Below are 16,160 nucleotides of genomic sequence, written 5' to 3'. Positions count from 1 at the left end.
ATCAACAACTACTAATGGGCTGCAGCACTGTTTGTGCCCCCCACGTAAGTAGCCTTAAAAAGGTACCTCAGACCTGCCATTGCAGAGTCTGCGTGCAGTTTGAAACTGCCATGTCTACTTGGCCAGTGTACACACTTTCCGGTCCCTAACTTTTCCTTTTCTTACATGTCAGGCACCCCTAAGGAAGGCCCAAGGTACCCCAGTGGGCAGGGTGCAGTGTGTGTGAAAGGTAGGACATGCTCTACTGTCCTTATGTGATATCATCTGCTAGGCGCCTTGATGCCCTTTGGGCTAATTTGCGCATTATAAGATTGCCTTCATTCATTCATTCATTCAGTGTGTGTGACATGTCCTGATAGTGAATTACAGCCCATTTAGCTTTTCACTATTGCAAGGCTATTTGTTCCCCATAGTACAGAATAGGCAGTTTGGTTATGACATCTTATATCCCTAACTGACCGAGGGAACATGGTAGAAAAACGAATTTAGTATCTAAAATGCATCATTTAGTGAAGGTTATTTTTACATTCTGGGTTTGAAAATACCACTTTTGGAAAGTAGGTATTTTCTTGCTCAGTCATCCTGTGTGCCTCTGCTGGAATGTGGATTGCCTGTCTGGGTTTTGGATGAGAGAACGCTGGGGAGCCAGAGGGGCGCCAGATAGTCTAGGTAGGTCAGGAAAGGGCTGAATGGACCTGGGCTGCGATGGGGGAAGGGAGAGGAGATTTCCTTGCACCTCAAAAGGCCTGGTCTCCCTCTGACAATGCCGTCTCCACCTCCTGCCAGGAAATCACACCAGAGAAGGCCGAACTGGTTATGGCCGGGCACAGACACCCTCTGCCTGCCAGATCAAAGAATTTTTGTGTACATGTACTGGGGCCTAGACCCCTGAACTTTAGAACTCTTTTGGATCAAGAAGACTGCCAAGAAGAAGAGTTGGAGAAGCTGTGGGGAGGGACTATCCCTTTGCTGTGTGCTTTGCTGTGTTGGCCTACCGTGGCTGCTTCTGTCTTGAGCAGTGAAAGGACTGGACTGAACTTTCTGCAGTCTACTTTTGTGAGTTTCTCCAAGGGCTGGAGGTCGAGCTTACCCCCTGTTAAAGAAGTCTCAGGAACCCCAAAGACTTCAAGCTCTTCTGCCCTCAGAACTGGGAACTGTGTGATTTGTGCTGCAACAGAAGCAGTGTCCTGACGGCACTGCAGAGGGTGCTGCCGCAACACGACCCTGGTCTCACCAACGACACCTGCTAATGCCGCCACGGAGCCACTGCTTGCACCGCGACCTGTGTGCACCGCACTCCGCACTGCCTCGCTTCCCGCCACCGCAGAAAGCACTGCCGCAATGCGACCCTGGTCTCACTGACGACGCCTGCTGACGCCGCCACCGAGCAGCTGCTCGCACCGAGACCTTGGGCACCGCACTCCGCACTGCCTCGCAACGCCTTGGTATCCCCGACGACGACGCTCCACGCCGAAATCATCGCCACTGCTTGTACCGTGGTTCGAGGGCACCGTTCATAAAGTTACACGACGCACCGCCCTCATCCCGCACCGCAACCTTGGCCTACCAGCACCATCAACCGACGACAACGCTTCAGCACCGACGCTGCCGCTGCTTACACCGTGACCTGCCAGCACCGTGACAAGCACTGCCTTCAGCTCGCACCCCAACCCTGGTCTCACCGATGACGCCATCTGACGCCGCCACCGAGCCGCTGCTTGCACCGTGACCTGAGGGCACCGCAAGACCGCACCGCAGCACCCAATGCCTGCCGATGCCAGCGCTCCTGATCCCAATAGAAAGGAGCTCGACCTGCAACGCGAGTGACTTCAAGTGCCTCGGCGCCCTGCATCTCTAACAGGTACTGTTTGCGGGTCTTCCTGACACCGTAGCTGGTCTGCGACGCTGCAACCAGCCTGAACTGTTTGGATTTGTTTGCTCACAACGCCGTGATAGCCCCGGCTGAGCTATCGATATCAAGGAACTGTTTTTAAAGCGTATTTTGATAACTGTAGATTTTTAAGTACTGTATTGTGGATTCTTATGCTTTTTGGTCTTGTATATAAAAATATTGTCTATTTTTCTAAACTGGTGTGGTGTCCTTTTGTAGTGCTCACATTGTATTACTGTTGGTTAGGTGCAAATGCTTTACACACTGCCTCTAAGATAAGCCTGACTGCTCTTGCCAGGCTACCAAGGGGGTGAGCAGGGGCTATTTTAGGAGTGTAACTCTCTTATCCTGACTAGGAAGAAGGGCCTCTACTTGGACAAAGTTGCCAGCCCTTGCCAACTAGAGACCCCCATTTCTAACATGGAGCCTAGTTAATTTAAGGAGGCCGTGATGTCCAAAGTGTGGGGAAGAGGGAAAGGAAGAGGGATGTCGATATGGAAGGGGCAAGGAAGAGAAAAAACCAAGAAGAGATTAAGGTAGCATACATATGCCAATATTCATAAGATATCGGAGTAGGGGCACCGCATTATAATGTAATGATATACTGGAATGGGTATATATGAAGATAGAAAGCTACTAGTGTGCATAAATGGTCATACAATCCATTTTTTTGTTATTAGCATTACAATCAAACCAATGTCACAGTTTTCCAGTATTTCTGCCTGATGGTCTTCAAATATAAATGTTCATAAACATCTGCGCATTTATGTATATCTTAGATCCTACACGAACAAAAACCTACAGTTTTGTCATCCAGTCATTCTAATACAAATCTAACACACATCTGACTCAAAGTGCGAGGAGGAGTTGGGCCATCAACCCTGTAAGATTGCACCAGGGGCTTAACAGCCCACCCATTATTATCCATCTTCCAGTCTCTACTAACTCCCACACCTCCCATCAATAGGCTCTCAAGGCTGGTCTTAATATGAAATGTCAGCAGGGAGGGGGACTAATTGCAACTGGCCGCCTTCCTCGAGACTAACGGATTGCCTCGACCTCTCGCAGTCTGGCTTCCGGGCCAACCACAGCACCGAGACCGCCCTCATCGCAGCCACCAATGACATCGGAGCCCTGCTCGACAACGGGGAAACTGCGGCCGTCATCCTCCTGGACCTCTCTGCGGCATTCGACACTGTCTGCCACTGCACCCTAGTGCAGCGCCTCAGCAACGTCGGAATCCAAGAGAAGGCACTATATTGGATCATCTCCTTCCTCGCCGGAAGGACACAGAGAGTCCGCCTCCCTCCGTTCAGATCCGAGGCCACCGAAGCCATCTGTGGCGTACCACAAGGATCATCTCTCAGCCCCACCCTCTTCAACATCTAAATGAGCCCCCTCGCAGCCATCGCACGCAAGCACAACCTCAACATCATCTCTTACGCTGACGACACCCAGCTGATCCTCTCCCTCACCAACGACCCCTCCACCGCCAGAGCCAATCTACACGAAGGGATGACAAACATAGCCGAGTGGATGATGAACAGCCGCCTGAAACTGAACTCAGACAAGATGGACGTCCTCATCCTGGGCTCTGCACCCTCCGCCTGGGACGACTCCTGGTGGCCCCCCGCCCTGGGCGGCGCACCCAAACTAACAGACCATGCACGTAACCTGGGCTTCATCCTGGACTCCTCCCTCTCCATGACCAGACAAGTCAACGCCGTCTCCTTGTCGTGCTTCAACATCCTGCGCATGCTACGTAAGATCTTCCGGTGGATCCCCACCGAGACCAGGAAGACGGTCACCCAGGCCCTCGTCACCAGCCGACTGGACTACGGCAACTCCCTCTACGCCGGAACCACTGCCAAACTCCAGAAGAGACTCCAGCGGATCCAGAACGCCTCAGCAAGACTCATCCTCGACATCCCCCAACACAGCCACATCTCCGGACACCTGAGAGACCTGCACTGGCTCCCGGTCAACAAGAGAATCACCTTCCGTCTCCTCACCCACGCACACAAAGCCCTACACAACCAAGGCCCAATACCTCAACAGCCGCCTCAACTTCTACACTCCCACTTGCCAGCTTCGATCGACCAGCCAAGCCCTCGCCGCCTTCCCCCGCATCCGAAGAGCCACCACAGGAGGATGGTCCTTCTCCTACCTGGCCGCCAAGACTTGGAACTCTCTCCCGACCCACCTCTGCCTGACCCAAGACCACCTCGCCTTCAGGAAGCAGCTCAAGACCTGGCTGTTCGAGCAATAGCGGACCCCCCCTCCCCAAGCGCCTTGAGACCTTCCGGGTGAGTAGTGCGCTATATAAATGCTTGATTGATTGATTGATTGATTGGACTGGGATTAGGGGAAAAGCCAGAAGTGAACAAGATTCTGGATCATAATGTAAGCTGAGCCACATCGCCGCCATATATTAACAGAACAAGGATGGCACTGGAACCAGGTGGCAATTCCGATTCTAGGAGGCACTAAATTCAAATACAAGCTAAATAAGGGTGGGGAGATATCAAGGTGCACATGTTGTCATGCGAGTCTGGGGTAGAAGCCCCAGAGTCAAAGGAAGAGGAGCAGTAGCACATAGAGGCGAGGTTCATAGGCAAGGAAAGCACCCCACACGCTGTCAAACACCTCCAGCTTGCCATTAATCTTGTAGGTGATGCGTTCAGGAAGGCTTACTCTATAAAATTTTAGATGCCACTCAAGTATGTAGTGGAGGAAGGCTAACGCTAATGCAAAGTGTACAGATATAAATATAATCTAAAAGAGACTATTAGTTATAGATTCCTTACCTTAGAATTACCCCAGGTGTCAGACTGGATCTGGAGAATTTTTCTTCATCAGTTCCCCTGCGTGTCAGTAGGTGGCATCAGTCGACTCATGTTCGTCGTTGGCGTCGTGGTCGCTGGAATGATGTTGCTGTATATACCTAGATGCCACCCCTGCGCGATGATGTCAATTCTTTCTTTTTCCGCGCCAGCCAACACAGATCCGAAGAGAGTGGTATCCTTAGTCCCTTTTTGACTAAAGTATTTTCGACTTTTTTCGAAATCTTTTTTTGAGTATTTCGACTCCTGGTGCACGTAGGGATGTCCCATTGACGTATCGGCTTCAAACCTTGTGACTCCTGTCACAAATTGATGTTGGTCACGGAACCACACCTCATGTGCCTTTGGTGTTTGGAGCGCGACTACGACTCGAAGTCGTGCTCTGACTGTCAGGCCACGAGCCCAGAGTCTTTGCTGGAGTGGTCCCAAAAGCTTCTGGAGTCCCGGCAGTCGGCTCCGTGCCGCTCGAGGTCCCTGTCTAGAGGGAGGTCGCGCGACCAGTTGCGGAGTCACCACCACCATTCATTGTTGAAATCTTTGTCTTTGGGTAAGTCGAAGCACAAGAAGAAGGCGAAGAAGCACCGTCACTCTTCGCCTTCTCCCCGTCCGTCGGCTGATGTGACACGGGACGCTGAAGGTCATCGTCATTCGTTTCCGCCTGCAGAGCCAGTTAGGACGGGTCCAAGCTTCCTTCCCTTCCCGGGAGCCGGAGCGTCCCCTGCCCAGCTTGGTGCATTTTACGAAGCTCCCCACTCCATCTTTGGGCAGCCCGACTCCGCCGGCGCGCCTATATGCCCCGCAAACTCAGCTGGGGCTATGGGCCCCCAAGGATCCAGGCCTGGTTCTTGATTGTTGCTGGTAGACCTTACGACACCCCCCCCGGAGCCTATTCCTTTGATGACATCTCCGCCGCTGGTTGTGCGACCCACTTTTCCTCTCCCAACGCCGCACCCGTGAGAGCTTGGTGGTCAGGCCTCAACCTTAAAAGGCTCGTTCCCTACTGCTCCCCCAGATAGGGAATACAAGAAGCTGGACCATCTTGGGAAGAAGATGTTTTCTTCCACAGCTTAGGACTGCAGCCAGTGAACACTGCATGTCTGAGGTCCACTGGCTTCTTTGAGGATGTCCAATCGACCCTTTTGGACATGCCCTTTGTTGGCCGTCTCCTGTTTGGCAACAAGGCAGACAACTCAGGGGGCCAATACTGAAGAACTGCAGTCATTCCTTGACACACTGGCATTGGTCTGGTTCAACGATACTCATAGGGTGTATATGGACCTCCCGTTTACAGTGGAGGACGTGGCTCAGGTCATTAAAAGCCTGCCTTTAGGTAAGGCTCCTGGCCCTGACAGTCTTACTACGGCCTTTTACAAGACATATGCTGAGGAACTGGCGCCTAGGCTACTGGCGGTTTATGAGGAGGCACTGGAAGAAGGGGTGTTACCTTAGACTATGAGAGAGGCAATGATTCTTACGCTCCTTAAACCTCGGAAATCCGAGGAAGTACTGGACTCCTACCATCCGCTTTCTATGATTAATGTGGATGTAAAGATATTGGCGAAACTAATTGCTAATAGGTTACAGCCTTTTCTGCCAATGATTGCTTTGCCGGACCAATCTGGATATATTTCGGGGAGGTCGACCTCCCATAATTTACGTACTATCTTTTCGGTACTGCATTATCTCCATCCCAGCGAAAAGGCCGCAGTGGTGTTCCTCAACGCCACCTAGACGTCTGACACGCTGGAGTGGTCTTATCTTTTTTTCATCCTTGGGCGTATGGGGTTTAGTCCACTTTTTCTGAATCGCATCAAACTGCTGTACTCCTCACCTATGGCGCGCATTCAGGTAAATGGTCTGCTATCAGACCCTTTTTTACTCTCACGAGGCACTAGACAGGGATGCCCATTGTCCCCTTTACTTTTTGCCATTGCAATGGAGCCCCTGGCTGCTCGTGTCCAGCAACACCACACCACACGTGATAGAGGCTTTAGCTCTCATAGTCTGCTTATTTCCTTGTATGCGGACGATGTCACGCTTTACATTATGAACCCCGAAGACTGTCTAGACCCGTTGCTGAGAGAGTTCATACGCTTTGGTGGGCTTTTGGGCGTTTTTATAAACTGGGCCAAGTCTGTGGTATTCCCGCTGACAGAGAGTACTCCCCCGGTAGTGTCGGAATTCCCCTTACGCTGGGAGGCTGACGAAGTCAATTATTTGGGGATCTGGATAAGCCGAGATACGGAGGAGGTGTGGCGCCTAATATACGGCCGTACGATGACGTGGCTGGAGGATAAAGTAATGGTGTGGGCTAAACTGCCGCTATTATTGACTGGCAGGATATCACTAGCCAAAATGGTTGTCTTGCCAACATTTTTATAATTATTTGTTAATATTCCGGTCCCACTCACCAGACACTTTTTCGATACCCTCAAATCCCATTTGATTACTCTGGTATGGGCCGTAAAACAGGTCAGAGCCTCTTGGGATTTACTGACTCTCCCTCTGCGGCAGGGGGGTTTGGGAGCCGGCGTATATGCGACTGTATGCATTATGTGCACAAGCTCAATTTTTTCAATACTGGGTGCATCCGACCCCCTTCCAACCACATGTAGCGGTCGAGACCGATGTTATGGCCCCCTCCCGCTCTAGGTCGCGCTGTATCAAAAGCCACGCTGCCCACGAGGCTACAGAGATTCTGCAGGGACCTTATGCTGGTCGTGTGATGAGCTGCGCCAGAGGGCAGGTATTCCGTTGCTATATGCCCCCTCCATCCCCCTCCCACAAAACCCAATGATGCCTTGCATACGAGACAGCATGAGTAAGTCTCTTGCTCAGAAAATGAATCTTCAAACGTTTGAGGACTTGTACCCTGGAAATGACCACCCCCCGCTGCGCCCGAGGGCCAGATGATACCATTCACTGAACTTTTTTTTATATCATAGAATATGCACGGCGTGCCGTTCATTCTGGGATGAGTTCCCGAAAGCGCCGCCGACACTGCATGACCTAGACAACATGCTGAAATATCCCTCCCCGCGCAAGCTTGTCACGCGCCTATACACCCGCATGCAAGATACTGCCTCAATAGTAACGCCACTCTCTCTCACACATTGGAATGACGAGCTAGATCCACCACTGACTGACACCCAATGGGAATATTGCTGTGGGCAGCTCTGACAGATCTCTACGAACTACAAATTAAGGCTGATCCATTTTAAGTATTTGCTGAACTCCTGTGAGCTCTCATCCTATGGGTCTTCGAGCGAGAGTGATTGCTGGAGATGTGGTCATGCCCCAGCCACATTCTTGCACGTGCCATGGTACAACCCCAGGATTGCCGAATTTTGGGTAAAGGTTTTTGAATCAGTGAGCAGCATACTGGAGATGTCGCTAGCTCCCACCCCCTTAATTGGTCTTTTGGGATATGTAAAGGACACTCCGCCCAAGCTACGTAACCTACATGCGCTTCTCCTCCTGTTTGCAAAATATCAGGTTGCGGTTACTGGGGCAGACGGTGTGTGCCCTCCTTGGAGTGGATTGGAGGTGTTACCTATGGGCAGGTACAACTCAGCACCTTCTGGGAACTGTTGCCACCTTCCTCTAGACCCCGAGATATATGGGGGCCGTTCCTGTCTTGGAATGCCGGATTTCAAACGACAGTTGAAGGGCTGGGGGGAAGGAGTTTGCAGAATCCATTGCAGGAGTGATGTGTGCACACCTCCCACCCACGTTCCATTATAATGAGTGGGAGACGCTGCATTTGGTTTGCTGATTAGATGTGCAAGTGTACTACTAGTCCTCTCAGGGACACATGTGTGTTGCATTATTACATTTGTGGCAACATTGATAAACAGTGTGTACTTTGTATTGTAAATTTACCATCCTGTACGAGATTTGGGGAGAGGAGTTACGGAAAGATTGGTCAGGATAAGTGTGTACTGATGTGTACCTACGTATCCATGATCCTTTATTGCTTCATACCTGACTGGCTTGTTGGAATGTAATGACATCGCTTGTTTAAAATGGCAATAAAGACATTTAAAAAAAAAAAGTTAGAGATCTGTGCGCTGGTGTAATCTGTTTATTAAAGGCTGCATGTCCGACTGCGTTAACCGACATCAGAAAGAAACTGACATTGACGCGCGGAGGTAACGGTTATATTGTGGCCATGACATCACCTCTGGACCAGGATAAAACTGATTAAGAGCCGTATTTTGCCACCTACAGGCATGCAAGCGAATTGCTGAAAAAAATCTCTGGATCTAGTCTGGCACCTAGGAGTATTCAGAAGGTAAGGATAGAGTATCCACTAGAAAGAGCGTTACCGAAGGAAAGTAACACATTCTTTAGTTCTGGTCTATTTTTGTATTTTTATGGCCTATTTGTATTGAAATTACATTATAATATTTATAATCTAAAAGTTGTCATTTGTAACTGATGTTCTTTATAAAGAACACCCACAGCACAGGGGCCATAGGGTGTTATATCAATTATCAATAATAACAATAATTCTGTATTCCCATTATGCTAAATACTAACAATTTCCACCCCCTTTATGTAAAGACTGTTTATATGCTTGTTTGAATATACCCAGTTCCACCTTATAAAAGGCACTATTATTAAGTCAACAACATTCTCCTGGCTTGGAAGCTAAATTGCATCCTCCTCCTCCCTTTAAATGGAGAGTTAATGCAATTAATGCTGACCCTGAAGTAATGGAAATAGTGGTGGTTGCAAAGACTGTCTACAAAAGTGTATTACAACCGAATATAGGTACTGCTAGCTGCTGCTCCCAAAGGCTCCTCTCTTTCTTTGTATCCTTACTTTGGGAAAAAGTAACAAGAGCAGGAGGGGTGTGCCGTGCCTGTTGCAACTTTCCCAGAACCACGGAGTTGATGGCCACAATGTAAACCGCCTATTGCCATAATGACTGGGATAAGCCAAGCCTATAAATTTACAGCTTCCTCTGCAGGGAAGCTTTGTTCTGTGGCTGGCGGCAGAGGCTGTGTCTGGATTGTTTTTTTTTCAGAAGTTGGTAGGAAGTCCACCTAACCCTGTGAAAGCAGTCTCTCAGCCCCGTGAACTGAAGAAATCACATCTTGTCCCACTATACCAGTCCTGTCCAGATATTAGAACAATGAATTGTATATTACTCCTAGTTATGTGTTGAATGTTTCCAATAATGTATCTTTTTTGATGGATAGAATCTTACACAGAGCTTGATTTGTGGAATGTCCTTGAAGGAACCAGTTATGTGTATTTGTATAGAGCACAACTCACTCGGGCAGGCATCCTCGTGCTGAATCGGGAGCTGTATGGGCAGAGCCAGGGCTGAGGCTAGATGAAAAGCAGGTCTTTAGTTTCTTGCTGGAACTCAAGAACTGAGCAGGTGGCTCTGATGTGTAGGGGCAGGTTGTTCCAGACTTTAGGAGTGAGGTGGAAGAACGTGAGGGGTGTGCAAAGAGGAATCCGGCTGAGCGGAGTTGTCTGGTAGGTTTTTACAGGATTATGTGTATCTTGAGATACGTGAGGCCAATTCTATGTAAGGCTCTGTTTGTGCGTGATGAGTTTGAAGAGGGCTCGTTTGTAGATTGGCGGCCAGTGTAGATATTTGAGATTTGGGTGATGTGAGTGATCTATGAGTTTCCAAATGACTTCTAAGTAGATGCCTGCAGCCTAACCACCTCCGCCTGTACACTGTTCCACTCCCTATTTCCCCCCGCAAAAAAAATCCTATCCTTCCATGTACATCTTGTTGACTAAACCCAATAATTAGTGACCCTGCCAACATGTGCTCTTCTGGGTAAACTTGCCTCTAGGGCCTGCATTCAGTGAAAATGGGATGATAGGGAAAACATGGGATTTGCTCATTTAGCAAAGGAATCCTCACATGGTCACACTGCGATGCACAACCGTAACATTCTGTTGTTCCTCACCCCACCAACCTTTATTTATCTGATTCCCACCCACTATCAGGAACTGATCATGCCCTTCTCAAGAGTCATTTCGAATCAGAACTCTCCAATAAGTGCAAGGTGATCACGTAAGTTCCCTTTAGGGCCCACTTGGTTCTCCCATATTTTAGCCTAACTGCACATTGTTGGCCGCTTTGCTTTGCACAGTTACACATTTCACATTTGTTTTTGTGCTACAACATAATCTGGTGCACATGTTTTTATTATTCAATACTTCTTCCTGGGATTCAGTCTGAACATTTCCTAGAAGGTCGAACAACAGTGTGCCCTGTTTTTTTTGTGGTTGATCAGCAACATATTCTAACATTTAGAGACAACACAAGAGCAGCTCCTGTTTTCCAACACAGCACTTCTTACCATATAAACTCAGACATTCCTGTTGCAAAATAATAATAATAATACTTCATTTTATAAAGCGCAAACAGCTACCTCGCTAGGAGGTGTCCCGGCAGACACCTCCTAGCGAGGATAGAGAGGAGAATTCTAGCAGAGGGAAAAGGTCTTGGAACAGGTGCAACAGCCTTGCGCAACCTTAGATGCACACCAAGTAACTACACATGCCAGGTATGGGGTCCATCCATATCTAATCCACAAGGTCACTAATATATACCTCCACAGGGTCACTAATATATACCTGTGCTAACATATTGAAGGTAGGCTTAGTCAGATATACCAGCTACCGTGGTAGGGCTTTTCATTGTATACAGTTTACTTGTAATGCTAATTACTCTGTTCTGTTGTATACATTTTATAATCGCAGTACCGTTGCTTCATAATAGAACCCAACAGTTTCAATAAATATTGTAAACTTTCATCCTGTCATTCTTTTATTTAATATGGACATGCATGAGTGAGAAAGCGAAAAGTGATGATCTATTTCCACAGTAAACCTGGAGACCAGAGCGTTGGGTTGTAGAATGCCAATTTACCTGTTACTCTGGAAAGTTTAAGAGGGCAAGTAAGGCACCGTGAGCTAGTCGGATTTGGGCCAATAGATACTGATGTGGTATGGTGACGCAGTCCCTACATTCTGAGGTCCTGTGCATACAAAATGACAATATGCTCATGCAAGGGACCTGCTGCTAAGGATAACTTCCAGGACTAGATAGACAACCAAATGGCTGCATGCAAATGGTACAAAGGATATTCCTTTAGACATGAAACGTCTCCTTAAAAGAGTATTTTGTGGGACAAATGTATGCGCACTGCAAAGTCATCTGCGAGCCTAGTCCATGGTTTTCAGATCCATATACAGTAGAGATAATTGAACATGACATGAACTCATTCTGCACCTTATTTTATATGCTGTGTTCACCCTGAGTGTGATAGCTGTTTTCCTTCATTTTGCACAGTTCCATTTCAATTTAGAGCTGGAGCCATCATAAGGTTATGTTGTTCATCCCAGGTGCTAGGAAAGCTAAGAATTTCAACTTCAATTTGGCTCTTGTCTACTGGGCGGGAACATTTAGAACATCCATTGTTCATATTATAAAAGTGTGACATTTTAGTTGCAGCATGCATACTGTTGAAACATGTAACATAAATGACTGTTGTATATAGTGCTTCACAAACAAATACTCAAAACTAATTAAAATGCTTCTTAATGAAAACTGTCCTTACTAAAAAAAAGTAAATCCCTCAATTCTAATCACTCCCAGGCTTAGCTTTTCGATTTCATAAGACGCTGAAAGAATTCAATTAAATAACTAAAATTAAAACAAATGTTTACTTGTTGGATTTCAAACACTATCAAAAGTTTGTGATCAAATACACACTCTTTATCTTGTCTTTCAATTTTTTCTTCCTCAAGGATGTTGGATACAGAAAGTGTATGTCCCATGTGTTCCGAAAAAGTGGATGCAAGTCAACTTAAACGTGTAATTGACTGTGCACCATACCTCAAGCCAGAAGAAGCAGAGTAAAAGATTTTTTTAGGTGAGTATCAGGTATGATCCTAAATATTTTGAAAAAACATTGTATGGCGTTCCCACAAAAACATAGAATTTCAAGTATAAAGACAAATCTTCCACCCAAAAAGTTATTTCTTATTTAAGTGTTTTAATTGGTAATCAATAGGAACGTATCAGTAACGAAACATACAAGACTTTGTGATGTCTATATTTCACTGCAGAATTATTATTAACCAGGAATACAACACCATCAACCATTTTGTCAATGAAGATTAAAATGACAAATGCCACTCATGAATACAAGCCTTGAATTTCTGGAAAGATTTAGAACCATTGTTCTATTCAATTTAAATGTCAATATATTTTATCTTATTTTACATTGCATAGCTGAATGTTTCATCTGTATAAGGTAATGCTACAAATAGAACCACTCACTCACTTAGAACTAACCCCTCACATTCCTAGCTCTCCCATTCTCTTAGCGGTTCCTCCTGAGATGGTTCCAGGCCTGGTCTGCCCCTTACCCATGCCTTTGAACAACCTCTGAATCATTGATAACAGGCTGAAGTGAATCACTCTAAGAAAGATTAGCTGTAGTTGCTGACTACCTCAAGTCATCCAAAAAAGGTAGATTATTTAAATGCTCCATTAATTGCAAAATACCCTATCCTACCCCATAGACGTTTTGGCCATCTTCTCAGTCTCCAGCATCAAATTATTTTGCAACCCATCCTCTCTAGAAAGTAAGCATTGGAGTCCTTACGTAGTTTGCCACTCCATACTTTGATTTCAGTTCCTTTCTTTCTGTATCTTCTGATACAACAAATATTCTTGAACAGACTTCATCTGCTGCAGAATGCAGCTGCCAGACTTCTTACTGGCACGTCCAGGTTCTCTCCCATATCCAAGGAAATAAAAACACTGCACTGGCCCCCGGTAAGGAATCGGGTGCGTTTTAAATCCCTCTGTTTGTTTTTTAAAGCGCTTCAAGGTACAGGACCAAACTATTTAAAGCAGCAGTTCCGTTGGTACGAAAAGAATACTTCACTCACTGGGTGCCAAGTTAGTCTTAGTGCCACACACTAAAAAAGCTTGGTGGGGTGGTAGAAGTTTTGCTCACTGTGCGGCAAAAGCTTGGAATGATTTGCCGTTTCCCCTGAGAAATGCCACGGATCTCTTAACTTTCAGGAAAGGCTTAAAAACCTGACTCTTTGCCCAATAAAACTCTTTCCTTCCGTTTCCTGCCTAATGGAGGTGTAACTAGCGCCAGGACACCCCGGGTAACTGCTGCGCTTTAAAAATATAATTACCGTAACATACAGATCCAGAGCTCTCTCATTCAAATTCTCTTAAGCCTAATAGACTGTATTTTCCAAAAGTGCAAAGGGCATATCACCTCCCCTCCAACGCCAACAGCCTTCAAGCCCTACAGGGATTGCCACAAACAAATGTCAATGACGGACTCACATGAAAGTCTTTCTATGGTGCTGTGTTCCTTCTTCCAAGTCGGTTGAGTTCTGATGTCTGGGTGCCTCGGTGCCCTTTTATGCTTGGAAAGTGCTCTGACGGTAGGGTGCAGTTGGTAGCCAATGGGCTACTTGGCTCCCTCCCACCTGGTCACCATTTCCTGTGGAGTGTGACATCTGACTACCTCAGGATGCACTATTCTGCCCACTCCCAAGATAGCGACACTCCTCTACTGGGGTTAAGACCTCCCTAACCCACTCCGATGGTGTGGCTACCTTAGGGCTACAAGCCCCTGCCGAAACCGGTTTGGCAACTGGTTTTCCCTCTCTGCTTTCTGTGCAAGACTGTCTGTCTAAACAATGGGGAAGCCCTCCTCCCTAGTGTTTGCCCTTCAATGGCAGCTTCTCCTTTGAGGTCTCCCTTTTGAGGCCAACACCCAAGTGGCTTCCTGTGGGGGGGAGGTAACCCCTCCCTGGTCTGCAGTCCCTCGTTGTTCTCCTTTATGAGAGTCGTTGGCTCGTCTCTCCAGAAAGGCAGAAAGCTGTCTCGTGGAACAGCCTAGTTTTAATGGTTTGCGTTTTGAGGTTGGGCCTTGGCCCAGACAGACAATGACCAGGTTATCCCAGACAACGTCCATTAAATTCCCCCACCCTTCCAACAACAACTCCAGAACCTCTTTAGGGTGCTCTTTGTGATACATACCCACTCTGTAGGAAGCAGAATCCACTACATATTCCAGGGGCAATGGATGCTCTTCTGCTATGGCGGAGGAGCGTCGCCTCACTGCTTTCTCGCAGTGCAAAAGTAAAAACATAAAATTGTAATAATCTAGGTCTTGTTTTCTCCACTATCCCATGGGCATGGTGGCAGTACTCTTCACAGGTGCCAGTGACTATATCTTGTATTGAATGTTTAAAGCCTGGGTTGTTTGGCAGATAACTTGCTATCAATACTGACTTGTTAGAAAAGGGGTTGATGTATTAGAGAGTTTTAAACATTTCATGTCTGTGAGTAAAGATGATAGTGTATATTAGCGAAGATTCTTATTAGCCAGACATTTTACCAATCAGTGAAAGAATTAAACACTGCCAGAAGATCAAATATAATTTTAATATTCCCAGATTCTCAACAGTGTATAAAATAATTAGATCGACCGAAAGGGTGTTTCTGAATCCTGCACCTTTAAACCATGCACAATAAAAGAAATAAGAAACAATATTTAGTGGCATTCCTTAACTACAAACCTCAAGCCGTTTAATCTTAAATTCGTCTTTCTTGCTGCAACCTTGTATAACAAAGTTACATTGTGTTGACCCCTTAAGAAAGAAGTAATAAAAATGACCCATTCTCTCCCACTTTCCTTTCTTTGAATGGCATTTTAGTATGTTTTTGTGCAAGTGTTTATATGTTTACTCTGATGAGGGCTGGGCTTTTTTTCCCCCTTTCAGTGGGGATTTATCAGTTGTCATAGTTTTAAATCTAAAACAGGAAAGCCTAAGAATCCAGTAGAAAGAACATTAGAGACGGTAAGTAACTTGTTCATTTGTCAAGTCCGTGCACTCCCAAACCCTACTCCCTGGGCACAATATTCACTATCATTTACATGATCTTTCTAACTCATATTCTTCTGAGTCAGAATGCTCCCAGAATCCCACCATTCAACTGCATCAGCTAAGCTGATAGAAGTTTAATGTTCAGATTGGCCAAAAGGGGGTAAGAGAATTGGAGAGTGTGCAGGAGTCATCTTCACAATGAGAGGTATAGAAAATTACCATCTATATCTAGCACTTCACATGTGACCTGCAGTGAAGAGGAAAATGTAAACATAGATGGCAATATAGTTGTCTTTAGCATTCTATGAGCACTGGGGAACAAGTCCTTATTTGCATTGTGATTTTTCCCATTGTGTGCATTGTTAATTGCCTTTTGTGTTTTGTCTTACCCTTGAGTGTCTGCGATCCTGTTACTTCACACAATTGCCTTTGGAAAGAACTGTGGATTGAACCTACTTATAATAAATATGTATATGTATGCAAATGGTATTGTTTACTTTTCCATACATACATCTTGC

The 16,160-nt window shown here is 46.5% G+C and overlaps 1 protein-coding gene across 1 annotated transcript in view; it reads left to right on the top strand.

Annotated features, from left to right (window-relative positions):
- WDR19 (WD repeat domain 19) overlaps positions 1-16,160 on the top strand; it is a 637,672-nt gene that overhangs the window by 597,490 nt on the left and 24,022 nt on the right. Inside the window, exon 36 of the mRNA XM_086963976.1 lies at positions 12,523-12,647. Coding sequence (XP_086820102.1) covers positions 12,523-12,634 — 112 coding nt within the window. The 3' untranslated portion in view covers positions 12,635-12,647. The remainder of the gene's footprint in view (positions 1-12,522; positions 12,648-16,160) is intronic.

This window comes from Lissotriton vulgaris, chromosome 3_2 (genome assembly GCF_964263255.1).
Source record: "Lissotriton vulgaris chromosome 3_2, aLisVul1.2, whole genome shotgun sequence".
Taxonomy (NCBI): Eukaryota; Metazoa; Chordata; class Amphibia; order Caudata; family Salamandridae; genus Lissotriton; species Lissotriton vulgaris.
Note: the sequence above shows the minus strand (reverse complement) of the source record. Positions and strands in the feature narration are given on the sequence as shown.